The 27,917-nt window shown below is 39.1% G+C and overlaps 1 protein-coding gene across 2 annotated transcripts in view; it reads left to right on the top strand.

Annotated features, from left to right (window-relative positions):
• The window catches only part of SHANK2 (SH3 and multiple ankyrin repeat domains 2), a 249,980-nt gene that overhangs the window by 8,928 nt on the left and 213,135 nt on the right, over positions 1–27,917 (top strand). For both annotated transcript variants that reach the window (XM_066552106.1, XM_066552105.1), the window contains exons 6-9: positions 579–746; positions 2,815–2,931; positions 6,322–6,399; positions 22,790–22,856. In XM_066552106.1, coding sequence (XP_066408203.1) covers positions 579–746; positions 2,815–2,931; positions 6,322–6,399; positions 22,790–22,856 — 430 coding nt within the window. The remainder of the gene's footprint in view (positions 1–578; positions 747–2,814; positions 2,932–6,321; positions 6,400–22,789; positions 22,857–27,917) is intronic.

The following is a 27,917-nucleotide window of genomic DNA, read 5'->3' as shown; positions in this document are numbered from 1 at the left end:
GAAATTTAAGCTTATCCATTGATACACGGAGATTTGCCTGAGGAAATAGGAATAGAATTATTGTCACTTAACTCTGTGAAAGCAGCTTCCAGTGGCATGGATTGCACATTATGCTTTAACACAGTGTCTTCTGTTTTCTTTTGTATTTTAACAGGTATTCTTAATTCACTCTGATCTAGATTAAATCTTAGATTTATGGATTTTGCTTATTCCCTTTTGACAGATACTCAAATTGCATGACATTTTTGATAAAGCACCTTGGAACTGAAGAGGTGAATGTGTTACAAAGGTGATGCAACATTTACAGAGCTGACATTTCTGAACCTAGTGAGAGGATGGAAACTGGACATTGCCACTCCTTTCTGTGCCATCCCCATAGATTCCTTTAGATCTTAATTCTTCCAAGGTCATTTCTTGCTTAACTTAGTCTGTGCTGTGGTCCACTCTTAGGTGAGCAAAAAATGTTATGTCAATAACCAACCTTATACATACTTTTTCAGATTTTTTTTTTCAGGTAAAGACCCTTTTTATGGAAGTCCCTCCCAGCTCTATTTTTCACAGTCTGTGATTGCTTTCAGACCCTTTTAGAGCTGGGAGCATCTCCCAACTACAAGGACAGCTGCGGCCTGACCCCGCTGTACCACACAGCCGTGGTGGGAGGGGACCCTTTCTGCTGTGAGCTCTTACTCCATGAACATGCTACAGTCAGCTGCAAGGATGAAAATGGATGGCAAGAAATTCATCAGGTAGGAAAGATTTGCTTTTTGTTTGGAGTTGGACTTTCATGAGGAAGTTGTTCATGGTTGTTCAAGGGTTAAGCGCTATTTTGAAGTCCCTGCACATTCAAGTAGGAAATTTCTTCCTTTTTCTATCTGCTTTTTCTACTTCTTTTTATTTATTCACTTTGCATCCTGCTGTGGTGACTAAGAAGTAGAAAACTGTTCCAGTGGTGTTCTGTAACTTTGAAATCCTCTGGTTACTGTGGATTTTGATGCAGAATTGCACTCGTCATATTTATGCCATGAACTCTTGGAAGCTTAGATTCCTGTTTGTGGCACTTCAGTAGGAACATGTAGCTCTTTCTTTTGGTTAGATGCCAGTGTGAGTGTCCTTGTTAATGCTCCTTCTGTGTTTGTCAGGCTGCTTTCCCCTTGTCTCTGCTGAACTTTACAGGAAGGTTTGAGTTGAGGATCCTGCTGCTGGGGTCCATCAGCCTCTCCCTGTCCTCTCCAGAAATGCCTGAATGCTATCCAGCAGTTGTGTAAAAATGCTTTATTGATTTCCCTTTGCACAGTGATAAACTCAGTAATATACAGAGTTCAAAGATTCTAACAGTCCCAATGTCATTGCTGCTACTTTGTTGTGTCTCTGTATGGATGAATTTGGAAAAGTACAAAAATTGGAATTGCTGTAATATGAGATAAAGATACAAGTAATCAACCTTACAGGTCTGCCTGGGTCATCTTGACTCAATTTATTTTCTGTGCACTGAAATTCTTTAGTACAAGGATTTTTTTCTTCTTTTCTTGGAAAGAAATGGGAGGTAGCTTTGGCACCCACATTTGGGCAGGAATTGGAGCTTTTTCACTAAGTGGGTCTAGGTCAAGGTTGTGTGGATCCATCTCTAGAGTAGGAGAAAAGGAAGGAATTATTTTTTTACCATATTTTCTGAGGATATGGAGGAAATGGATTATCTAGATCAAAGTATTTCCCCATCTGGACTCCATAAAAATACAGAGAAAATGTCCCTCTTTTTAAACCCTAGCCTCATACACATAAGGTTATTATTTCTCATAGTGAAATAGAGCTTTCCAAACTCCCTGTGTTGGTTGTAATCCTAAATAAATCAATGTTTATATCTGGGTTAGGAACAATCTGTTTTGACTAATCAATATTTCAAGCATTCCTCAATGAAATAAGAAGGATGGGGAGTTAATTTGTGCACTGAGCAGTCCACTTAACTTTTCTCTTCCAAAGTGTAGATCCAAGCCAGGTGTATCAGTCTGTACCTCCCACTGAATTCAAGAGTGACTGAATGGATTTCTGTACCTTAAATTCTGATTTATATAGGAATGATGCTGATCTAAGATACCACAAAGTTCAAAACATGAAAAATTGGGAGATGCTTGGTCAGTGGGCCATAGAGGAGAAGGATGTCAAGTAAAAGAGGACATGGACTAGAATGGCTGTAATTTTTCTAAAGCTTATTTGCTAATCAGGAAATTTTCTAATTTCTATGAATCTTCTTCATAGAGGCTGATTTCCAAAAATCCAGGGTCAAACCTTTTATTTGTGTGACAGATAAAGTAACTCTTGAAGATTTCCCCCTGTTTTGGAGCAGTGTCCTGTGTATGTTGTGTGTCTGCTTGACATCGCAGAACCAAGAAGATTTACTTGGATTTTGGCCAGATTTTCTTTCTAAGGCCTGTAAGCAGTTTGGGAAAAAGCTCTGGCAATTTGATCATCTTCAGTGCCATCTGGTGGGCAGCATTCCGGAGTGTAGCAGGACAAAAACTTGTCGCATTTGAGTCATGAATATTAGTGGATAAAAAGTTCCAAAGGCAGTATTTTCTTGATCCCTTAGGCTACTATTCCCAAAATAATCAGATAGTTAAGCTCAAGCACAGGATTGCCGTGCCTGAAGCGCCCACATTGGAGTTGGTGCAGGAATGCGCATCTGGGTATCTCTGCTCCCATCAGAGAACCAGGTGTGATTCTAAAAATTAGGCCCTCAGTAAAAACAGCACCATCTCTGCTGAAAATCTTGCCTAGGCTTTGGTGTAATAACCAAAATATTGATTTATCCCTGCTCAGGCTTGCAGGTACGGACACGTCCAACACCTGGAGCACCTCCTGTTCTACGGCGCTGACATGTGCGCGCAGAACGCCTCGGGGAACACGGCCCTGCACATCTGTGCCCTCTACAACCAGGTGAGAGCCCCTGCAGGGACAGAAATGTCCCCAGCAGCAGTTGGGAGCTCACATAATCACAGGATGAGCTGCCTTGGAAGGGAACTCGAAGATCATCCTGGTCCAATCCCCTTCCACTACACCTCATTGCTCCAATCACCATCCAACCTAGCTTTGAACATTCCAGGGATGGGCCATCCACAACTTCCCCAAGACCTCACCATCCTTTCCAGGGATGAGCCATCCACAACTTCCCAAGGGCTTCACCTCCCTCTCATGAAGGAATTCTTTCCCAATATCTGATCTAAACCTGCTCTCTTTCAGTTTGAAGCCTTTCCCCTTCATCCTATCACTACATCATTTTATATGCAATGACGTGCTTCAGGTATTAAAAAATGATCTTGCAATCTGGAAAGAATAGAGTTAAAATTTTAGTGCTGTTTCATTCACTGATTACAAATAAGGCTGCTGATTGTAGGTAGCAAGAGTATGGATATTAAAAAATAAAACATGCTTTACCAGCTTTTTTGGGTTTGATTCATATCTAAGTATTTGTTTCCTGTACAGAATTTATTGCTGTTAGTCTATAATTTAACTTAGAATTAAATAAGAAAGAGTTGTAAAATACTGTGGAATTGTCTCTATACAGAAGATACTGGATTCTTTGTCTACAGCTTGTGTAGTCATTTACAAGTAGCAGAACCTTTTGATTTGTTAGCATTTTATACTTTCTTTGCAGGGATAGAATGGGGAGGGGACGAGTTTTAGAACTATGTTAAAATTCAGCACATAGAATATTACATTGAATTTGGAAAGCATGAGATGTGACTGTAAACAGTGAAACATCTGTTAAAGGATCTGCTTCTTAATTAAATTACCATCTTAGGTTTTTTTCTAAAGTCTTGTCAGGACAGATTCCTCAACTAGGTCTAAAATGCCCTCAGCTTAAAAAAAAAAAAAAAAAGAATTTTGGGGACAATTTGACATTTTTCAAGACCATACACTTTTAGCAAAGTTTATGCAGTATGAGGTCGGAATTAGAGTAATCCTGTAGAATTACAGCATTTTCCATGCAGAGATATGTTTTCCTGACCTCAGTAGAAGTTATTCTGCAGGAGACTTAGACTCTAATTGAAACTGCATCTACAAAATTTTCAAATATTACACAGTCACTAAGCTTGGTGAATAGAACTTTACCATCGCCTGCCTGCACTGTCATCCTTCTGTTTTCCTTCATCAGGTATGTGGAAATACAAAGTTTCCCTTGGGGTGCTGTGAACCTTAACCTGTGCTGATTTTGCCAGTGGTTTGGTTTTTTTTAATGGAAAGTTGTTATTGGTTCATGTGGAAGGAACGGTGCTGCCTTTTCCAGCTGGAGAGGATGGGAAGGACGGCAGTACCCTTGTTACCTCCAGATTCCTGTAGATGGAGTCGTTACCCGTCTGATCTTCCCTTCCCGTTTCCCTGGGGAATCTTCTTGGCTTCCTTTCTGAAGTTCTGGTATATTTGTTTTCCTGGATGTCAGCGAAGTCCTAATCTGAATAACCTCTTGGTTTTGAAAGTTATTCCATGGCCATGCAGTAAGTCTGTTTTTTGCTGGGATGAAATGTGCCCTCTTTCACTGGGAGAACTGGATCTGAGATGAAGGCTGTTGTAGTATTAAAATTGAATATAATCTGACAGATGGGGAGGAAACAAAAAGGAGAAAATGTGAAGTTAAGAATGCTTCTGTTTGTTTCAAAAGAATAAAAATAAATAAACAAACAAATGCAATACTTAACCCAAATAATTTTTTTTAAATGTTGAACAGCTCTTTGACAACTTTTGGCAAAACCTTTCTAGTCACAATCATTTAGTTAATCAATCCCTTTGCATGTTTTTGTTACACTGCAGACAGCTCAGTTAAATTTGTAGAGAATTTTTGAATGTATAATTCTTTTGGTGTTGTAATGTTGGATGATTTATTCTGATAAACAAATGAATACAGTATGTTGTTCAATATAATTATTTATATCTTCAAGTTCTTGATTAAAATTGGGCATTGATCAATTGTTTAGAGATAGAAAAAATGCAACTAAAGTGCAGATTGCAGTGCAAGCAAATGAGACTATCTCAGTTAATTGTATATCACTAAAAATTATAATCTAAGAGATAATTGTTAATTTACCATCTTGATAAATTCTGTTCTTTTTTCAGTTGAGGTAAAGGTAGGATAACCTCCTTTCCCGATACATTTAGGGCAGCCCTGTGATGGGGAGTCTTAATGGGACCAAGAATCCATGGTGAGAAATTAGAAAACACAATGACAGTAATGATTTTCAATCATAATTTCTGCAAATTACCCTGTGACTCAGAGTCTAGTAAATAAGCTTCATTTCTGTCACTAAAATACCTAAATTATGCACTTTGTCTTCTCTGACTGCAAATTTGCTGTCCAAAGTGAAAGGTAGCACATCCAAATACCTCATTAGGTAGACCTCCATAGCACAACACATCAAGACAACACAGAAAGCACAAGAAAATGAAGAACAATATTTGTGATGAGAGATTATAAAACCCTTTTGAAATGTGAATTGATTTGCATAAGACCCTAAGATGAGCACTAAAGATGATGAGTAAGAAACAGTGTCCATACAGGAATCATCAAAAATTCTGAGAATCCATTCAGAACCTCCAAGAATTTCTACCAGATTGTGGGCAGTCATATTTAAAAGCCATGGAGAACAGTGATTTAACCAATGCACTGTATTGGCCAAAATAAATTGTTTTTAAGGAATTTCCTTTGCAGATTTTCTCAGTTTAGAGGATCTGAAGCCAAATTTTCCTCCTTGTGCTGTAACTCCTAGCATTTTTTAGGGGAAAAGAGAGGCAAAAAGGCTGGTCAGTGCAGTGTGTATAGGCAGATCAAATAGTTTCATGTGTACTGAAAAAAAAAATCATACTTTTAATATTGAGGATGGGTTGAAAGAAGTCCCTAACAAAATAAATGGTAAAACTGCTTTGTTTAACTTTTAGCAGGAGGGAAGGATATAATTCATCCCAGTTCTGTCAGCAGTACTGTTTTTTCTACAAAATAGGCAAAAAACCCCCATATGGGAGTCAAATTTGTGCAAAATTTGATTTGTCAAATATGGAACTTTGTCAGTACAGTTGGTTGGAAATTTAATAAGGTATTTACTTGTATTCCTGCACGTTTCTTTACAATTGCCTGGCGTTCCTAATATACTGCAAAGCACCTGAAGCCCTGTCATTTTTAGAATTCTGTTTTAACAATTTAAGTTCTCAGATAATATATTTGGTTTGTTTTTATCATGAAAATATAGACCAAGCACCTCATGACCTCTTAGCAGTCACTGTCTTTTTAGTGCCAAAGGATCTTTATGAACAAGTTTCCTTTTCCATCATTTTCAGGAGAGCTGTGCAAGGGTGCTGCTGTTCCGGGGAGCCAACAAGGAGATCAAGAATTACAACAGCCAGTCTCCATTTCAGGTAAAAAACGAAATACCTCTTCCCCCTGAAATATTGGGAAGAAAACATCAAATGAACTTGGGTTTGGGGAGAAGTCACACCGTACAAGGCTGAGCACAGGTGTGGAGGGAGTGAGTGAAAACTTTGGTTTTTATCTAATTCACTAAGTGAAGGGGTCCTGGAATAATTAGGAATGAGAGGAACACACCCTCTGGTGACACTGTTAATGTGTTTGAGAATTCTGTGAGCTGTTGGTGGCAAAAGATGAAATCCTTGGTGTTCTGCAGTCAGACGTGCCTTGCTCTGTGCTGATCTCCAGTCTCCTGTAGGAAGGATCCAAGATTTGTGTAAGAGTGTTCCAAGGATTGTCTGGGCACTTTGGCTTGCTTGGCTCCTCTTGATTTAGCCAAAAAGAAACTCTTCCGTCCTTGGATGTGAGGCCAAAGAGGTGGGCTAAGTTTCAGGGATGGGATTGACTTAGTGCACTGTCAGTGTTAGGCTGAAGCTGCCATCTCCAAACGAAAATGGAAGTCTTGCTTTGGGTTAGTCAAAATTTTGTCTCCATTTTCTGATCTGAAAGCACTTTCAGTAAGCTTAATTTAAAATCCAAATGGAGGAGAATTGTTTGTCCAAAGGGTTGTGAGGTATGGCTGACCACCTCAAGCCCTTTCAGTAAGCTTAATTTAAAATCCAAAAGGAGGAGAATTGTTTGTCCAAAGGGTTGTGAGGTATGGCTGACCATCTCAAGCCCTTATTTTTGAAGCAGGCTTAATTAGCTTGGATGTCAGAGAAACATTCCTGATGCAAAGGGATGTGAGAAATCAGGATGGAAACTGTAATATTAAAAAAAAAAAACCAACCAAAAAACCAAAAAAAAAAAACCCAGAAGAATTTTTTTAAAGTTACAGAAATCAGTGCTTCTGGAATAATGATGGCACAGTACCATTAACAGGAACTGTGCTGTGGTAAAACAAAATGGGGCTGTTTCCCCAAACCAAGGAGTTTTTCAACTAAAAGAGATCCTGACTTATCTTTCCTTGGTGTGTCTTCCCCATTTTGACCCACTTTGGATAATACTGGCAAAGGATTCAAGGGACAATGCTTTGATAAGTGAAACAGTTAGAATTTTTGCTGGATCCATGTGGGTCTCTGAGTTAACTCTTCTAAGTTTATCTGTAGTTACAGGGCTTTCAAAAAAACCTCAGCCAAATAATTCTGTATCAGTTTAATTCCCTCCATATTTTGAAGGTTTTCTGGGCTTAAGTTGTGGATCTTACAAGCTTAAGAGTTCTGTTTATAAGTCCCAGCCAGATTATTGTTTACTTTTGTGACCGTTTTTCTCAAACTGAGGAAATGGTGCATTAAGAATTTAATTTTAGGGACCATTTTCAGACTGCTAATAATTTTCCATCTAAATACACGCTAAGCACAAATTCACTAAGTACTGGCTAATACTTTTCTCTGCACCTCAGAATTATGACGTGATCAAGAAATGGAGCAAGAGAAAACCCTAATTATTGGAGGGATGAGTTCCAGGGTAATCTCTTGGATTATTGTGTTACTTTATGGCTTTGAGGTTAACTTTCCTTTTTGGTTTAGGATTTTTTAGGGGAGGGTAAATGTCATAAAGAAGAGTTTTCATTTGTCTTCCTCTTTGTGCTGACAGCTCCAACATTCTTGTTCTTGCTCTTAGAAGAGAAACAGGTGTAGGGGATGTAGAAGAAGTTCTGTTTTATCCCAGCTGAGTGAGTAGAGGAAACCCCAACGCCAGCCCTGCAATAAAGCAGCCTTAGAGAATTAATTCTTTGCCATCTGTCTGTTGCTGACCCAGTCGATCAAACACCACAAGTGGAGCTGTTATAAAATTATGCAGAATCCCCTTGAGTTAATAGGATTTTGCATACTAAAAATGTTTGCTCATGTAATCAGCAGGCAGGAACATTGAGGCATCTCATATGTACATAATGAGAGTGGTTGTAGCTGCAGCATCTATTCCTTTGAGTCACCTCCATTATGTCCCTTTTTCAGCAGCATTAAAAGGATGATTCTTTGGAGTTGCTGCTCAGAAAATTGATGATATGAAAGCTGAACTATTCTGTAGAAACAACAGGATCCAGACATTTGTAGATAAATTTGTGTCCTGTTTTCGATGCCTGCCAAGGCTTTGTTTCTTTTGATGAAAATTAGTGGCAGAGCTTGTATCAGGCATCAGTGTCCAATGAACGTGGTGCAATTTTGCCACCAAAAGAATAAATGTGCACATGCTCACTTCTCACCAAATCACAGGGCTTGTTAAAGCAAGCATAGATACACTAGATGGCAGGAAGTAAAAATAATCTGGGCTGAATTCTGTGCCACTTAGATCAGGGACTCCACACCGTGCCCACCTGGGATCTGGGTGTCCTTTTTGCCTTTTCAGTGTCCAGCAGAGTTAGCATTGGAATGGCATTGCCAGGTGTTGAGGATACAAAAAAAGCTTGGCTGTATTTCCCTGTTAAGCACCTAACCTTGTATTAGCTGCCTTTGCAGGGATGTGTTTCATACTGACCCGTTCCTGGGTTGCATAGAGTCAGCAGTTGGTGTTGGGTACAGCTGATGTCACTCATTGCTGAAAGCCTGCAGAACATGGAGTCAGCAGAAATTTTCCTGTATTTCATATTTAGCAATTTGAGGTGAGATGAAACTTGTGCCCCATCGTTATATTATATTGCCAGTTCTGTTTATTAATCACTTACTCAGCCCATCTTGGCTGGGCCATCTAAGTAACTTACATGCTATTTTGTTAGTAAAACCTCCTGAAATAGCCTTTCAGAAAAGCCATGGTATCCCATTGCTGTCCACAGTTACTTGGTTTTCCACACATTTCTTGTGCTTCTAGGTTAATGTAAAATAATTCATTGCCTATCTAGCAAATATTTGTCCAATAGCTCAGAAATCTGAGTTTTGCAGTATTTACAAGCTGTTGAAACAAAGTAAATTAAAATGACCATACACCTTGTTTATCAGGTCTTTCTCTTTTAGTGATCAGCAGCTCCATATGAATAATTCAAATGGGCAATAAAACACTATTTTAGCTAATAGTGCTTACAATTAGTCAGTGTTTTTAGAACAAATGCATTTCAGTGTACAGAACAGCTATTCTGAGGTGGTATTTAGTGCCACCTATTAAGGGCAGAGTTGTACCTGAGAATGTCTTGTGTCTCAGATGTCCCTAATAATTGACCTTTGCTGTCCCTGACCAGCCTGAATAATCCATGTGCCTACATCCCATGGGTTGCAGGAGGAACAGCAATCTTCCAGCTCCACCGCAGGTAGAATTGCTCCTTTCAGTGTGTTGGCCCTGCCTCTATTTTCCATTACTCACATTTATTTTTTTTTTGCCAGGTTTGAATCATTTGAACTGAAATTTTTCATGCCTGGTATCTCTGTTATTTGGAAAAACAAAATGATTCAGCTCTTTTGGAGTCTGGGCAAGGGAAAACATGTGTTGTTTTCCTCACACTGAAAAACTGTGCTGACCCACCCCTCCTTGTCCTCTCTCCCCTGTTGTCTTATGTTGTGGTGTTTAGTTTTATTTTCTTTTATTGCCCTGTGTGCTGATCTCCACGTTAACAACCTGGCAGTGGGAACTGGTTTCCAGACTGACTCAGACACAGGGGCTCCAAAACCAGGAGTAGGAACTAAAACCATGGATTTGTAAGCTGAGCTGGCTGGGGGGAACACAGACACAGCTGGGCATATCCAGCACCTCACTAAAATGGCTTCCCAAAGCCCAGTTTAGATTTAGATTATTGGCATTTTTAATTACTCTCTTTTGGGTGAAATTTACAGGCAAAGGGCAGAAAGTTCTTCTCAGGTATTTTTCTTTGACTTTTTTTTTTTTTTCTTGGAAAGGGTGTGAAAGCTAATTTTAACCCCAAAATCTTGATCAGGTGCCTCAAAAAGGCATCTTCGCAAATATAAAATAATGCTTCCTGTCATGATGTTCAAGTATGGAACCATTGTGTTCATGGAGCACTTGAATTACACAAAGACTTTGCTTTTTCCACATATTTATTTCCATCTTAATTCCTTTTGTGAAGCACCTGTGTGAACAATGAGTCACTGAATATTGGGTATAGTTGGCAAAATATACAGCTATGAGCTCATGATGCATTCTGCCTTTAGTCAGACTTCAAGCTTTTTCCAGCTTTTTCCTGATTTTAGTCAAATAATGGAACTTACTCATACTTAGAAAAAAAAATAAATCTATACAAGTGACCACCCCAGAACAAACTATGGATTTTTTCCTTTAAAAATCAAAAATGTACATGAGTCTGTATAAATGTAGGTACACGCAGCACAATTTCTTAAAAAGACATAATTAAAATAAAAATAATAATTAAAAGGAACGGGAATAACTGAAATTATATTAGGGAAAGTAGTGGCAAACGAAATATTCCTGAGAATATTAGGAGATACAGAAGCAGAAAAATACATGTGGATACAAAATAGAGTTAAATTGATTCCTCCTGACTCAGGGATGGTTTTCTTAGTGCTGGCTGGTCCCTTCTGACCTTTGTTTTAACCCTGTCATTTTCCAGAAAAGCAGCCAAATGGAAGTAAAGCATAAAATAACGATATTGTATGATTACCTTTTATTGAGAAAGGCAAAATATTGCCATGCTTGGAGATGCTAAAAATACTTAACTGCAGGATGTGTCTTCATTTTTTTAACCAAAAGCAAACTCTGGAGGAGTCTCCATGTGACCATCTGTTGTGTTGTGTTCCATGTAAATGATCCAAGACCCCTCTTTTCCCCCTTTCCCCATTCTCTCCATGCTCAGACAGGGCTGTCCAGCTGACATGCCTCAGGTGTTGCCACAGGCACTCCAATTTCTCTGGGAAAAGTGCACCCTCTGAGGTAGCTAGAAGCCAATCTGTTTGTTCTCCCACCAGAAAAAAATTCAGAAGTTACAAAAGGGGACAAATAAACAAAGTAAATTGTAAGGGTCACCACCAGCTCTTGCCTTAGAGTAGGAACGGCTTGAGTGTGATTCAGACAGTTAGTTGTTGTGGGTGAAGTTACAAGAGGCAGTGGGGATTTGTATAATCCTAATTTAAATCATGTTGTTTTGAGATGTTAACACCATTCAGTTTGTCTGGGAGATAAAATAACCTGTGAGTGGGACTTGGGGGCACTTCAGCCCTGCAGGAATGGATTCATGCTTGGAGTTATGATGGTTGAGTGCTGTGTGGCATCATCTCCCGCTTTTGCATTTCAAAACAGGCTACTCAGCGTTATCTTCTGGCTATATCCAAGTTCTTGCTCCTTATAGAAATGTAGAATCTGTGCCTGAAGGACAGACTTAGCATCTTCTTCCACTGCCATTTGGAGGGAGCGTTCCTGGCATGCAGTTGGCAATCCCATCTCCATCAGAGTATGTTATTGGCATGGGCTATTGCTAGACTGCTGTTTCCAAAGGTTTTATTGTAGTTAACCCACAGAGTTTGGAATGGAGCCACCAAATGTATTAGGTAAAATAATCACAGTGTCTTATTCACCGATGCATTTTATCCTAAGGGCTTTCCAAAAGGATTTCCAGCCATTTGGTTTAGCAGTTGAAGCAACACTATATTATTAAGTGTTTGCAGAGCTGAATCCCTGAAAGTTTCTGCTGTGAAATAGTGGGAAGTGTCTGTCTGCTGTGAGTAGGAAGACTTTTTTTCTGAAATTGTTCAGGGAAGAAGCTGCTAACGTGGTGGGTTTTGGCTTTTCCATGAGGTAAGGCTGCCTGGCAAGGTGGAAGATTTCATTCTACAGCAGCACAGACCTGTAAACCCTTGAGCTGAATTCTCTGCACAGCCCAATGTTTCCCGTAGCACCAAGGAAAACAAAACCTAGCAAATAACACACGTTCTCAGCCTTTTTCTAGGAGAGTTCAGCTGGAGAAGATTGCATTTCATGGCTTTTTGATTTAGCATATTATTGGAGGGGACGAAGAAAATTAAGTCAATTTTGTTGCTGGCGGTGTCTTATCTGATTCATCTGATGCTGCAACCTGGCTTTATCTGCTTTCAGTAAATACTCCTTTGGAACCGCTGCTCGCCCATGTAGCAGTAATAAGGATTATGTAATAACTGGCTTTTGATGGCTCTTTCCAGCTTGAGCTAGATTTTCCTGAGGAATGAGTCTGTAATTGTAAATGTGTGTGCGTATCACACTTGGCTTTTTCTGCTTTGTTTTAATAATTAAAACACTAGTGTAGGCAAATGCATCTTGCTTGAGGATAACTTGCTGGGTGGCGTTTCAGCAGAGAAGCAGGAAGAAGATGGAAGGCTTTTTCCTCTACTTTTAGAATAAATAGAAACATAGTATTTCCAAATAGAGGCAGTGACCATGGAGGAGGCTCAATACAGCCCGAACAAAGTAGGAGAACTTAAAAATCTGAGTTACTTCTTCTTGCAAGAAATAGGGGGAAATAAAAGAATGTCGTGAAGCAGCGGAGTTGTGCCTGGGATTGGATTTGCCTGCGTGTTCCTTTTTAGGCTTCCTGACATGTTTCCTTGTAACTCTGCTCGACTTGCTGGTGTATTCAGTTCAACACTTCCTGTCAAGCTGGTTCTTGCATAACAACGACTCCTTTTGTCCTAGGAGTTAAGTTTGCATTTCAAAGCCTAGGGAGGAGATGATTTAGAAGTGATTTGCTCCCATGTTGTGAGGAAAGGACTTACATTTTTTTATCTTGGTGTCCATGCAGGCTTAATTTAATCTGGAGGTATTCAGTCATGGCTAATTCATGAGGAGTGGTTAGATTTTAAGAATGCGGTTGTGTGTGTTCGTGAAAGGACAGTGGAGAATAAAACACAGGTTCTGCCTTTTAAATCTTAGTAACGAAGACTGGAAAATGAACAAAGATGCAGGCATTTTAGGTGCTGTCCAGTCCTGCTAAGATAGCGCTGCAGGACCTAAACAGCCAGAAAAGAGGTCATTCAGAGTGATTGCCTTCCCCGTATTCTGACTGGAATTTGCTCAGCCCTGGCACAGCTTCATGGCTACTGAGTGTATTCCAGAAGACCCATGGGGGCTGTCAAATCTCTTGCAAGCAAACCCAGCATTTTAGCAAGGAAAATGTGCCAGCACTATTATGCTTGCAGCGTACTTTTTTTTTTTGATAAAGTCCAGCTGTATTTGGCTGCATGTTGTTGTGTGTTTGCTTGTTTTTAAAATATTAATTGCTGAAAAGTATTTAGGGTAAAATCTCAGCTTCTTTGAAGTGGATGAAATCCCACTGATTTCGCTGGGGTGAAAGTGTGTTTCTCACACTTGAGACCGTTCCAAATCTGTCCAATCAACTCTTCCTATATAATGTATTCTACTGAATATGATTATTTTTAATTAACATTTCCTGTTCCTGTTTAATTAACATTTTTAGTACAGCACTATTCTTCTAAGTTGTACAGAGCTGCACAGCACATTGCCACGAATAACTTGGGTTATGCAAAGTCTTTGCTGCTAAGAGTTAACTTGCTGCAGCTGAAAAGATGCTGTATTATCTGAGGGCAAGCTTGCTAAGAGTTTTGGGAGGCAAAAGCAGTGCTTGGGAGGCTGTGGTTGTAAATTTTCTTCCTGAGCGTGGGATATTGTTGCATTTCCTACAGCAGAAGTCCCTTTGTCTTCACCCAGCTGGGACAATGACCTTGTCCCACCTATCGTGGGATGCTTCCCATGAGCCTGAGGCTTCCAAGGGTGTGAAGAACGCCTGGATCTTGGAGCTTGAAAACCTAGTCTTTGATTACTATTAAAAACAACCTGAGTAGCAGTGTGAGGGGGTCCTCACCAGGGAAGCCTGGGATTGCTCAGAGGGTTACGTAAGCGGCGCTGTCGTTTGGAAAAGCGCGAATACTTTGCCCTCGATATTGAGGCGAAGCGCTCGTGGCGAGCCTTTGTTTAAACAGTGCTGAAATGATCCAAGGAATGCTGAGGAGCCTCACAGAATTATTGGCCCTCTCCCCACAATTTATATTTTCAGATGCTAAAACTAGTTGTTGAGCAAATGTAAGGTGCCTATTTTAGGATGCTGCATGTCAATATCTGACTACAGATGGCTCCGTGAATCATAGTTGGAAGAAGGGAAATGTTAGACACTAAGATATTGTTGCTAAGAGATTTTAGTACACAGTATGCTAACATGTGCTGGCAAATTTGGGAACAGTAGCAGCAGAATGCTCTTGGAGGAAAAAAAAATTCAGTGGTGAAGAAACTGTCTTCAAAGGACTATTTAAAGGATAGTAACATTATTGTGCTTTGTTGTATCGAGACCTGACGAAGATGAAATTGTCTTTCAAGCAGATAATAGACAGAAAACATCCAAAAGGTAAACCTAATCCTGCTCTCCAATGAAATAGAAAGTGGATATTGGAAACAAAAAGAAAAATTACTTTGGGGTTTGAATGAATCAAGTGCCAAGATTAAAGGTGGTGGTTGCTGATATTTTGCCATCTACTGGACATCAGATCTATTAATATACACAGTTAATTCCTTTCAAAATGCATAATATTGAGCTTGTATTACATTATATAATTAAAAATGTTAAGAGTTCTCTTCTGTCCAGGAAAGAAGCATGTAGAAAAATGCTGAATATGATTTTTTTACTTGTATTTCTTCATAACATTACTATAAAGTAATTTAGGAAAATTGTCAGCATTTTATTGTCCTGGTAGAGAATGTGGGTTATTTCTGCAATTAATATAAACCTTTACTGGCTATTATTTAAAGAAAATAAATTCAATTTTACTGCTTTTCTTTATTCTATCTTACCTTACATCTGTGAGTTTTGCCCAATTTCGAAAATGTTACACCTGAAAGGGAACTTCAAATGGATAAAATTAATTTTATTTTATAAAATAAAACCTTTCAGTTCTGATCTATTTTCAACAAAAGCATTATTATTTTATTAAATGTACAAAATACTGCACAACCGTAAACTTCCTAAAGTAGTGATTTGCTTCTGACAAATTTCTAAATAGATGTATTACATCTCAGCTTCAGAATTGATTATTTTTTAATATAGTTTTGGAGTGTAAATGTGTGTCTCCATAAGGCAAGAATATGTATCTCCTTGAGGTCATGTTTTATACCATTCATATTCTATGTATTCAGCAGCACTGTTAGATAAAGACAGGGAATTAGTGATATTAATAGAATATTAATCAAGCATTTGGTTTTATTTTTTAATGAGGTGAGCCAAGAAGCTTCTGCTACTTTTATTTTGCTGTGTCGTAGCCTCAAAGTCAAAAATCAACAGCAATCCATGGAACTACAGAATGTGGGGTGAAACTTTGCCCTTTGATTTTTGCGATGTGAAATAAGGAATTCATGATTGTTCAGCAGTTCTGCCTCTAGGTTATAATGGCTGTGGCAATTGTGTAGGATTTTCCAGCTGGTTCAGAGAAATACCCATTTGGAATTCTTAACATTCTGATGGCAAACACCTGAGGTGTGCATTGTGGTTTGAGCTCAGAACAATGTTTTCCACATTTTAACATTTTGCTCAGGCTTTACAAGAGAATGCCTTTCCTAAGGACTCTTGAGTTCCAGGTACTTGAGGTGCTCTTTGAATCGATAAACATCTCTTCAAGTGCAGGCTCCTGGAATTGCATAAGGAACCAACAGTGGGTGATCGATACATTTCCATCCCACACCTATGGGAAAGAAATTCGGAACACAGATTGCTTCCTGCTTTTCCAAACTGAACTCCATCTGTCCCACTGAGAGAGTTATAAAATCCACACGCTACATGAGAGCAGCTAATGCAGATCCATTTAGGATGGGATTTGTTTGAGTCTGCTGGGTGTGCTGGGTGCTTTTGTATCACCATTTATCAGGGATGGAGCCTCCCGCTGCTGTGTCCTACCATGGGCACGCATGGGAACAGGGGCTTGGCACTTAACAACCTAAATTTAACTTCCTGCTGTCCTTGGGGATGACTGCTGTGGGCTTAATGGTGTGCTGGGACTAAATTCAAAGTGGCTTTAGACTCCAAGTATTTCTTGGCTTTATTAGGGAGAGCTTTTCTTTCCAGAGGACACGGTAGAAAATAAATACATTGAAGTTTAGCTATGTTACGTTTCCATTGCCCCACAGTAAACACCATTGGATTTTTGTATCAAATTAAAGAGGTGTCAATCTCCAAAAGCTGTGGATATTGCAATGTAGTTATATATTTTTAATACTAAGCAAGCACATCCTGATTATGGTATGTGAAAGATCATTTCTGAAAATCTTTTAATTAAGGAAGTGATTCCAACGCTTCCTTCTAAATTCCCTTGTGTTAATTTCTCACGTACCTCTGCTGATAGTCAGTCCTGTTGTGTGATGATTGTGGCTGCTTGAGTGGTGTTTTTTCATTGTTAAAATAATATAATCCTTGCTGGAATGAGAAATAATTTATGGTTTTGTGAGCCTGTGGTTGAAGTGGAAGGCAGTTTCTGGAGTCTGATGGTTACAGTTTTATTCACAGGGTTGTGTGACCTCTTTCTTGTGATTCCCACTGAAGACAGGAACCTGTAAGGAAGATTCACCTCAGTGTCCTGTCTGTCCATCTGCATTTGCACTGATTTAATTCACTTTTTTTTCTGGGCTGGAGTTACCTCCTTTAATGTACAGCACCATGCCTGAGCTTACTGCCAATCCAAGCTTTCTGGAAAAGCCATCATTCAATAAACACTTCTGGCTGGCAGAGACAAGAGAAAGGTGGAACATCAGCCCTGAAGGAAAGAATAATGAAATGCACTTTCCTCGGGAAAGGGAAATTGGTCTGGATGAGAAGAGCAGGGGGACAAAAAGCAGGTGGTGAGTGGTGATGTTTTATGTGCTCACTGTGAATGGCAGCTCCAAACCCTGCAGCTCCCTCTGCTCCCTCCAAAGGCTCTGCATTTCAGAGCTTTGGATCTCTCAAATGTAAGCACATGCAGCAGAAATGCAGAAGCCTGGACTGAGTGGAACATAAATGGACTAATAGGCTCTCTTCAGTCCCACACAGAAAGTTTGCCAAAGTTCATTGTCTTGATTTGAGAGGGGACAGCTTCAGTTTCTCTCTTTTTTCTGTTGTTTGTCCTTGGGTGGAGCAGTTTGTTCCCAAGAGTGGTAATGTAATTTAGCTGTGGTGTTTGCCTTTCAGGGGCTAGCCCATAAAGCTCTAAAATTGTATTTGTTAACAGGCTACAAAATCATGCTCTAATTTGATATAATCTCTATCTGTGATACATTTCAAGAGCGGGAAAATACCAGTTGTGAAATGTTAGTGCCAGGTAAAGTGTAAATACAACTTCTAATTTCCCAAAAGGCACAAAAAACTGCATTAGTCCTCATAAAAAATGTAAATACTTGACTGTAAGTAAATTGATATCTTTAGAACTGCATTTATGTGGCTAAACAGAGAGATGGTGGTGAGTCAGTGCTACTTCTGTCTGATGCAGAGTCTGAAAACACTGTGAAACTCTGTCACACTGAAACCTGTAATGGGACATCTGGCCAGTTTCACTGTTTACACAAAGTACTTTTATTTGCCATGATTTAAACGAAGTTTCTTTGGGGAACGTGATTCAGAAAAAGCTGTACCTGATACCTCAAATATTTAATTTCTGAATTTACTCCTGAAAGGCAACTTAAACAGTGCCTTTATCTGTGGTGGTGTTTGCAGGAGTCCCGGGACCAGGGAAGAGATGAGGATCTGACTCCATGTTTCAGAAGGCTGATTTATTATTTTATGACATATATTATATTAAAACTATACTAAAAGAACAGAAGAAAGGATTTCATCAGAAGGCCAGCTAAGAATAGAAAAGGAGTGATAATAAAATCTTGTGACTGACTGAGACAGTCTGGACAGCTGACTGTGATTGGCCATTAATTAGAAACAACCACATGAGACCAATCACAGATCCACCTGTTGTATTCCACAGCAGAAGATAATCATTGTTTACATTTTGTTCCTGAGGCCTCTCAGCTTGTCAGAAGAAAAAATCCTAAGGAAAGGACTTTTCATAAAACATGTCTGTGACATTTATCCAGAGGGATTGTTTCTGACTGCGGATATAGAAAGCCAGGACTGAGAATGATCTGTCAGGAGAAAGAGACCCACTTGTGAAGGTTCCTTTATCCAGAAGGATTGTTTCTGACTGTGAATATCAGAAAGCCAAGGGTGAGAATGATCTGTCAGGAGCAGGAGCCCGCTTGTGAAGGTGCCAGTGTTGAGGGTGTTGCTCCTTGCCCAGTGCTGGGATGCTCCCACCTCCTGCCTGCTCCCTCTCAGTCCCTGCCTTGCAGCTGCTTCATTCATTCATTCAGGTTTCCACTCAGCTGAGCTGTCCCTTGGTTACCACCCGTAGCAACTGGCCAAGTGTCGATTCAACTCCTTCCCTTCCTCCCTTGGCTTGGCAGGAGAGCATCTGGTACTGCCTGCCACGGCAAACAGCGAGGCCCTGGAACCTTGCATCGTTTGAAAGAAACATCTGTCTGTGAGACACCAGGGTGTCTGTGACAGCTCTGCTTCTCCCCAGGCACAGGAAATGTCTCTGTAAACACAACATTTCTGGTCAAGCTCCCTGTTACACACACTGAGTGACAGCCAGCTCCTGGCTCTGCTCCAGTGAGTTGTTCAGCCCATGGCTTTGTGCTTCAGGGTGTCCCAGCTGGGACCTGGTTTGGGCACTCCATTAAGTCTTGTCATGCTGGAGGCAGATCATTGTGGGAATAGGAGGAGGTACCACTGTCCAGCAGCATGGTTTTATCCTCTCTTTTTATTTTATATCAGTTGCCTCCTACCAAGATCCATCTTCCTGCTTAGCTTTGCTCTCTGCTTGTTTCCCTGTGGCAGACTTACTCAGGCCAGACATGTGTGTTATCAAAGGTAATTTGGTAATAATTAGGTACCCATGTCAACAGCCTTAGTGGGGTCAATTAAGCTTGGGAGGGAGCTGATAAGTGATTCACTTTGGTTACTATCGTTCATATAAAATTGCCTCTAATGCTGATTAAAAAAACCCCAACAAGATAATTTCTGCTTTCTGTACAGTAGAATGTGGCAGGGCTCCCAACCAAATGTCTGCAGCAGACAAAAATCCTGGTTTGGGTTTAAAAGCACTGAATTACTGAGTCAGGCTTTTCTGCTGGGCATTGATTGACACCATACTGGGACCCTGCAGGTCAACTCTTTCTGATTCTGGATGCAAAGTAAAGACACCCTTTAAAATCATGGCAAAGCACAAAGCAGGTTTTAGTGCAAATTGTGTGTGAGTGATGCTTTTACCTCGTACAAGATGCAGAACCAGGTTTTATCAGGTTTGCAGAGTAATGTGACTGAGGATACACAGACTTTTGATGTGAGATAAATGTCAAAAGGATGACATGAAAGGGTATTTGCTGCAGGAATGTAAGAACCTGAATTATGGCAAGACTGCTGCATATGCAGTTTTAGAAAAGCTGCAATTTTTGAAGGTTCAGCATAACAGAGTTGGTAGATAGCCTCTAGTTGTAAAATGCTACCTCCAGCCTTTCATGGTGATATTTCATGTCTGTAAACATGCACGTGATGCATTTTGATGACTGGAATCCAGTTCCTACTGGAATTGGAAGCAACTTTTGCTGCAGTTTTGCTGGCTGTGCTACTTTTTCACTGCCAAGAGGAGATGTCTTGTGATCAAAAGAAAACTCAAAACCTTCTTTCCTGCCACAACCTCTTAATTTTAAATCTAGCACTTGTCTACAGAACATCCTGAAAAGCAAACTATGGCTATTTAAAACCATGTAAATTAGGAAGCATGGAGAGAATCAAACTCTAGTATTTTCTGCCAACGTGCTGCATTACTATGTTTTTCTAAAGTACAAAGAAATTTAGTACAAATATAGAGCTTCAGTTGGTCTCTGATTTAGGTACTTGATCAAGGAGAGAATTTCTACCACCTTCACTTGGTTCTATCTCTGGATCTTGTGAAGACCATTTACTGTCCTAATGTATTATTCACATTTATATTTTCATGTGAACTCACTATAATTTTGGTTTAAGACACGTTTGTATGGAAAAAGGGCTAAGGTTGCCATGCTTTGTGATTTGTAACTGTACAAGTTGAATGAGAATAATTTTGTGCCTTTCTGATTTTGCTCTGACTTCACTTTCTCCCACACATTTTACCCATCAAATTCAAGTGAAGTGCATTGATGTTATGCCAAGAAATATTTGTACTTTTTAACTTTTCCTTGCTTTCCTTAGATCTTAACGTATCTTTCCTTCATTTTGCTGTAAGGATTTTATGTACTGTTTTTAGTGCATCGAAGTGAATTAAATTGACAAAAATGGTTCCTTGAGCTTGCTGAATCTGCTGCTTGGTTCAGAAGCAAATACAGGAACAATTCCCTGTCAAGCTGTCTCTTAGTTATCTGGAAATATCTTTTTTTTTTTTTTTTTTCCCCAAGTAATAAAGTGTGTTTATCACTTGAAGAGCATGTTTATACTTGAGGTTTAAAATCTGCTCAATATCAAAAATTCTTTCATTTGAGTACCATGGCTGCTGTCTAGCAAGCTGCCTGTCACTGCTGAATTCCACCCCTTGCTGGAATTTTACTGCTAATTAGGGGTAACATCAGAGAGAAGTATTACCACTTGCTTACAATGCAGAGAAAACCTCAGAGCTCTGCACAAATGTTGCTGTTATGAACCTGGAGCCAGCCAGGCTGCAGAATTGGAAGTTAAAGAGAGAAGATTGGTTCAGCTCTGCTGTTGGTTTCCTAGTGCTGCTTGCCAGGGAGAATCATGGGCTGCAGAGGAGGCTGGGGGCCAGATTCTGATATGTCATCCATGCTGAGAAACTCTTTCTGTCTGGAGGGGCTTCTGGAATAAAGGTTGGCTTACCAGTGTTTAAAATAGCAATTTTCAGATGGATGGTTTGGATGGTGTTGAGGTGTTGGTGCATTAACCTGCTTGTGTCCAACCTCCCTGATCATAGAATCCCAGAATGGTTTGAGTTGGGAAGGGCCTTAAAGTCACCCAGATCCACTCCTTGCCATGGGCAGAGACACCTTCCACTATCCTGGGCCCCATCCAATCTGGCCTTGGACACTGCCAGGGATGGGGCAGCCACAGCTTGGGTGTAAAGTCTTCAGTTTCAGGGATTTCTGTATTAGATTGCTTTGGTTACTGGTAAATAAAATTACCCATTCAGTTTCCTAGGCTGAGTGCAGAAACAAAATCTTATGTTTGTTACATTCAAAGATACTGCTGATTTTAACTGTACTTCATACACTCCCTAAGACCATTGTATTTAAGTCTTCCTTTGCATCATTCTTCATATGTGGAGAGGCACAAACCAGCAAATATTTTTTCTTGGTCATCAGTTCAGAAATTTGCATAGAGTTTTTAATAATTTCTCATGTCTGACTCTCTTGGATACCATCCTATATTCAAGAGAATCCTACAGCAAGATTTTTTTTCAATTTTTTTTTAACCTGCACTGTGCACATACAGAAGTTTCTGTGAGAAAGCCCAGCCCAGCTTATGCCTTGCACATACATCAGGAAATCCACAGTGCCACTAGAGAACAGGATCTGTCACAGCTGCAAAATGGCACCAGAAAAGACAATTCCTTGATATTCAGGGCAAAAAGAGGAGAAGAAGAAAAAGGGAGAAGCCAGCAATGGCAAAATCAAATTGCTTCCCTCACACCTGTTGGAGATGTTTTTCTTTTTAAGTCTATTGAAATGAGAATTCAGATTGGTGTTCAACAATCAGGAAATAAATGAAAAAGAAAATTATTAATTTAGAACTCAATGTATTTAGACATTTTAAACTCTATACATATGCATAAACTTTGCCGGTCTCTTTCTTTCAATGTGATTTTTGGTGCCTTAGTGGGACCTGAATATTGGTAGCTCTTGTTCTTTGGCTCTCTTGTGTATTTTGCATTTCAGCTCCTGTTTTTATTGCTCAGGTAAGGAGTGAGGCAGGAGCAATTAAAGGGAGATAACATATTCAGTGTGTCTCTCCTGCAGCATTCCCCACACACCAGTACAGCTCCCAGAGCTTTGGGGATGCTGTGCTTAATGTTCACTGCTGCCTTGGACTGCCACCATGTGAAGAGCAGCAGCTCTTCCAGCAGCCTCCTGAGACTGCCACCATGCCAGCATTCCTGGGAAATGGGCAGCTGGGGGACTGGCAGTGCTCTTACCAACAGATTAAGATCTCATTTCTTGCTGTTTCAGTGTTGTATCGGTGTTTCAGATACCAATATCTGTTTGGCAGAATGAAAGTAATAGAATCGCTCCACTTGGTGAAATGAGAATATCTTTGCCTGATGTTTGTCAGTGATGTGACATGTTTTCCTTCTTGGCAAGTGATGGCAACATATTAATTGTGCCTATTTTACAACCCTTTAGGTGGCTATAATAGCAGGAAATTTTGAGCTTGCTGAATACATCAAGAATCACAGGGAAGCTGATATTGGTAAGCAAAATATTTACAGACTCTGAAAATAAGTTTTGCTTGTTTGTGCCAGGGTTTTGCAAAGATGTTAAAACTGATTCTATGTGAGATACAACCACAGGGCTGCTGACATTTCAGGGAGGTTTGAAAAGTGACTCTTGTAAAAAAATGCAGATGGGGAAAAAGCTGAAATGTTTTCAAAAATATACTCTGAAGAGGAAAATGTGGTAAGTGGTAGGTGCTTTCTAAGTATAAATCAGTCAGTTTGTAATAAACTAAATACACATCCACTTCCCTTCCAGATTGGCTCTTGCAAGTTGTTTTGGCCTCACCTAAAAGCAGCTCCCAAATAGAAATAACTGATCAAAAGATGAAAATGGAGAAAGATGCTTCTCTACAATTAAATGAATATATGGTAGAAGCCAACTCCCCACATCCATGACAGCATTCCCTCTCTCTGAGTTTGGTGGCATTAAGGGCCTTAAGGGCCCCTGACAAAAAAATTGGAGGCTCTTTCAATATCTTTTTATGCAGAGAGATTTGCCATTAAAATAAAAGCCAGTTTGATACAAATGATGCCTAATACAGTTTAACAAAATAGGTTAAAATGCTTTAATTCAAGTTAATTTAAATTCCAGAGAAATATCCTGAAGTTGAACAAAAAGAGGCATTTCTTTTGCAGCAGGAGACTCTGTGTACTCGCCGGCACTGATTTAACTCAGCAAGGCAAATCTCTGACTTGAGTATTTCATTTATGTGGGAAATGAGGCCAGCTCACATGAAATATAAAACTAAGGATGTGGATTAAGGACTACTTTCCCTTTCCCTTCCTTGTTGCATATGATCTGCAGGGATATGGTTGAGGGTTCTGTGGTAATGTAAGTTCTTGTAGCACTTTCAGCTCTTGCTGTGTGCACTGAGAAAACTGAGGGCAAAATGCACCAAAGTCATAACTTCTGCATAAAGGTTCAGAGATAGGCTGGAAGGGTTTTTTTTTTTAACCTGGGATAATGGGATAGTTCCTTTCCAAATAAGAATTCTTCATCAATCTATATTTATTAATAACCTGTAAAGCATGAATTAAAAATGAACATGTTATTCTTAATAGGTTGAGTGTCTTATTGTTGTTTATATTTACGTATGGGTAATGGGGTTTTTTTGCTGACTTATAGGATTTGGTGATTTCTAGAAAAAATTTTAGAAAATACTTTCTATGGGAAGATTCTCCAAATTTTTCTGATGCCTCCATCTTTGCCACTGAAAAATAGAAATATTGGTGCTTCCATTATTCATTCGCCATTTTTGCAAGATGGTGGCTTGAGCATGACTGTTTAAATTAATAGATTTGTCTTAAAGAGTAAACATTACATTATTTTATTTCCTCCCACCTAATTTAATTGAGCCATACATTTGTCCTTTAAGTTTTATTACTTATGAGAAACGAGTTGTTAAAATGTCCATTTTTGGAGTCTCCTAGTGGAGAAAAAAAAAAAAGAAGAGTAAATCAAAGAACCAAATCCTGAGCAGAAAACCTGAGAGCTGCTGTGATGATGAATGTGCAGAGTGATGTCAGCATTTCAGCTTCAGCAAGTTGGCTTTTGCTTCTTGTGCTTGTCTGGTTACCCACTGTGTTCCTATAATTTTGGATGTATTCCAAAATTTATCACTTGAGTAATGCACCTCCTTAGAGACAGCAGAGGGGGAAGGAATAGTGAAGAGCTTGGGAAGTATCCTCAGGAAGATGAGCACTATTCATACTATCAAGTCTCTTGAGAAACTTTTAATCACTCATCCCTCAGAAAATATTTTTGTTTAGATTCTGAATTTTGATATTGAACCAGTTCATTAAAACTTGTTATTGTTTTAAGTTCACTTAATAATCCCAATCTCTTTGCACTTTGTAATTATTTTAGACTCTATTTTAGAAATAGAAAATTCTGATTTACATCAGAGGCACGAAATCTTTGTCCTACAGATCGAATCCCACCAAGATTGTCCTTCTTTTAATTTAATTGTAAAGCACTTTCACATCAGATAGATATGAAAACTAGGCGTATATAAAATTAGCTTATTTGCAATAATTGTAAGACTTCCAGCTGTTCTGGAAAAAGAAGAAAAATATAAAAAATATTTTAGAGCCAAAAAAGGTGAGTATAATGTCCCATGGAGTAATGTGAATAAACCTATGAAGAAAAAGCCTTGCAAGGGATTCCTGTGGCTTTAGTCCAATAAAAACCCCCTGGCTGATTCTACCAGGAAAGTTCTTACTCTGGACTGGGATGAGGCTGTTTTATAAGACTGAATCAAACAGAAAAGATAATGGAATCCAAGGGCAGAAAAAAAGAGATGCTCATAAAGGATTAAAAACAAGATGCAGATTTCATTGTATTTCTCTTTTATGAGGGAATCCCTTTTGTTTTCATGGCAGATGTTTGAAAGGTGGATGGAAATTGCCATATCATTTAAAAAGTAATCCTATTTGAAACAAATGACAATAGTATTTTTCATAAAGCAAGAAACCCTATTACCATAAGGTACTTAGAAACTCGTTTTACAAGCAGTATGAAATGCTTAGTGTGGCTTCTCAGATTATTTCAATTCATCATACCCCCAAATTATTTTTTTTGTTGATTTTTTTCTTTTTTTGGTTTTTTTTTTTTAAAGAATAATTACAGCACCAGAGTAGCTTATTTTAATTATTGGTTATTTTGGAAGTTGTTGGGACCCAGAAGTGTATCCCAGCTCAGTGACTATTGTTGCATCTTCTTTTATGGTTTGAGGAAGACCTTACACATACCCCTGATATACAGCAGTTGCACACCATTAAAAATATTTAATAATAATAATAGTGTCCCTTTTAAACTTCTTATTTCTTTTAACTAATCATAGCACATTTATAATTTATTTAACTTTATGCATTTATTTATTGCAAACTAAGAGAAAGTAATGGATTAAAAGATGTGATGAATAGAAAAGTTAATCCCTGATTGTTTTCATCCAGCCTGCAGCTGTCTGTGAGTAAATGAGCACAGCAGATTTAGGAAGCATTTGCTGTACAGAATTTACTATGGCTTCTATAGGATGGAGGTACAAAACCCAATCATATATGTAAGAATTTTGAAGCTTTCATTACATACAGATATGCAGATATTAAGTGTGTTGCAAGCTGATAATCCTTTGACTTGGATAACCTATTTTTAAATCTCTCTTTTGCCTTGGTTCTTTGTGATGGGATGAATTTTCAGACGGAGTAAATGACATGGGTTGTTCTTCTTCAAGTGAACAAGGTTTGTTTTCTATTGTGCATCTTGTCCTTCAGCAGCTCTGGAGCCAGGACTGATAGGATTCTTTTGTCTGGTTTTTTGTTTGCTTTAGGAAAATGAAGCACATTGAGCTGGTGTGTGAGTTTTTGGTAGTTGATTAGCAGACTAACTAATACTTGGATACTGTTGCTAGGCTTCAAGTCAGAGTTCCTGTATTCCTCTATAATTATGCAGAGAGATGTGTGTGTGTGATGGTTTGTCTGTGCTTTCACATGGGTGTTTTTATTTTGATAATTTTGAAAATCTGCTAATACAGTCTGTAGACACATTCCACATGTAGAAATTGCTTTGAAATTAAACATTTTTCAAGTATGAGTAAAAATGTGGGATTTTAAACTGGCATTGTGACTGTAAACAAAAGGAATGTGTATTTTATTGTGGAATAGGCAGAACAGGTATTTCAGAACACAAGGATATTAGCTGGTTTGTGGTAGAATTGCTTTTCTAACTAATTTGCTTTAATTAGATGAGAGTGATTGAGGTCAGCAATCTTGGTTTTTCAGCTGCAAGTGTTGCTAATAAATGCTGGCCAGCCTAAGGAATATTCTGTTTGTTTACTTATTTATTTGGGTTTGGGGAATGGTTCAGTAATTTTGATTTTCATCAATCAAATGCCTGCAGAATACTCCTCAAGCTAAGAGAAATCAGATTGAGACAGATAACATAAGAAAGAGGAAAAGGCAGCAAAGCAGAAGGAAAATCTACAAAACTGTCGGCAGCATGCAGTGACTTGTTCTATTTTTATCACTTGCTATTTAATAGAAACAAAAGGGACAGAAACATCTATTGTAGCCCTGTGCAGTTGTCATTTGGGAGTAGCATTACCTGTTTCAAATGTTAGTGAGCATTTTATGTGGAAAAAGAATGATATCTGTGTAATCTGGATGGCAAAACCACTGAGGTGTGAATTTCCCACGTTTTAAATGCATATTGTGTGGTAGAATATCATAATCCTGTGTTCCTTTTGCAATTTCTTTCAAATATCTGTGCTAAACAAATAATTACTTCTGTGTTCATGGAAAAACACCTCTTTGCATTAATGATGTTTAGGCTGGGTTACAAGCAATACTGGTTGATATGAAATAAATCTGTTGCTATTATTTCTCTGTTTTCCTCTGAATGGTTGCAAGAAATAGATTTTCCTGTACTCAGTCTTGCTATGTGGCCGCAAACAAATTGGAAAAGTGGGAATTGTGTGTTAATGTAATTTCATACTGAAATGTAGGGCAGAGCTTGAAAAACTTACCATGCTTTTCCTTTTCCCTTTAATCACAAGTGAGTTATTTCTGTGTGTGCATTGGTGCAAAACCATACAGTAATTCGCTTTATTTCAAAGTTTAAACTTCATCAAGCAGCTGGTTGCTCTTGGTCTTTGAACTTGGGTGTATTCTTTGCATGTAACAAGGACTGCAGGCTGAGGTGTGCAAATTCTGTGGTGTGTGGCCCTTTCTGAGGCTTACTTGAAATTCTGAGCAGGAAGGAGAGCAGAGAGCTGGTGCCATGTGTAGGTGCTCCTTTGAGTACAGCTGATTGCAGAATGCTCTGGCCTGCTTTTGGAGACCAGCCTGCAGCACGTCCTTGCCACCTGCCAGGTAGGCAATGACTGCCACACCTACTCCTCCTAGGCTTTATTTTACAGACTGAACCAGAAGAGCCTGGCACTTGAGCCAAAAATAACCCACTGGAGGGATCCCAGGCTGCTCTAAGGGCCCTTGAGCTAGTTTTGGTCTCAGGCAGAACTCTGGCTGCAGGTCACGCT

Source organism: Molothrus aeneus, chromosome 6 (assembly GCF_037042795.1).
Source record: "Molothrus aeneus isolate 106 chromosome 6, BPBGC_Maene_1.0, whole genome shotgun sequence".
Classification (NCBI taxonomy): Eukaryota; Metazoa; Chordata; class Aves; order Passeriformes; family Icteridae; genus Molothrus; species Molothrus aeneus.
The sequence above is the reverse complement of the archived record's forward strand: the minus strand, read 5'-3'. Positions and strand labels throughout refer to the sequence as shown.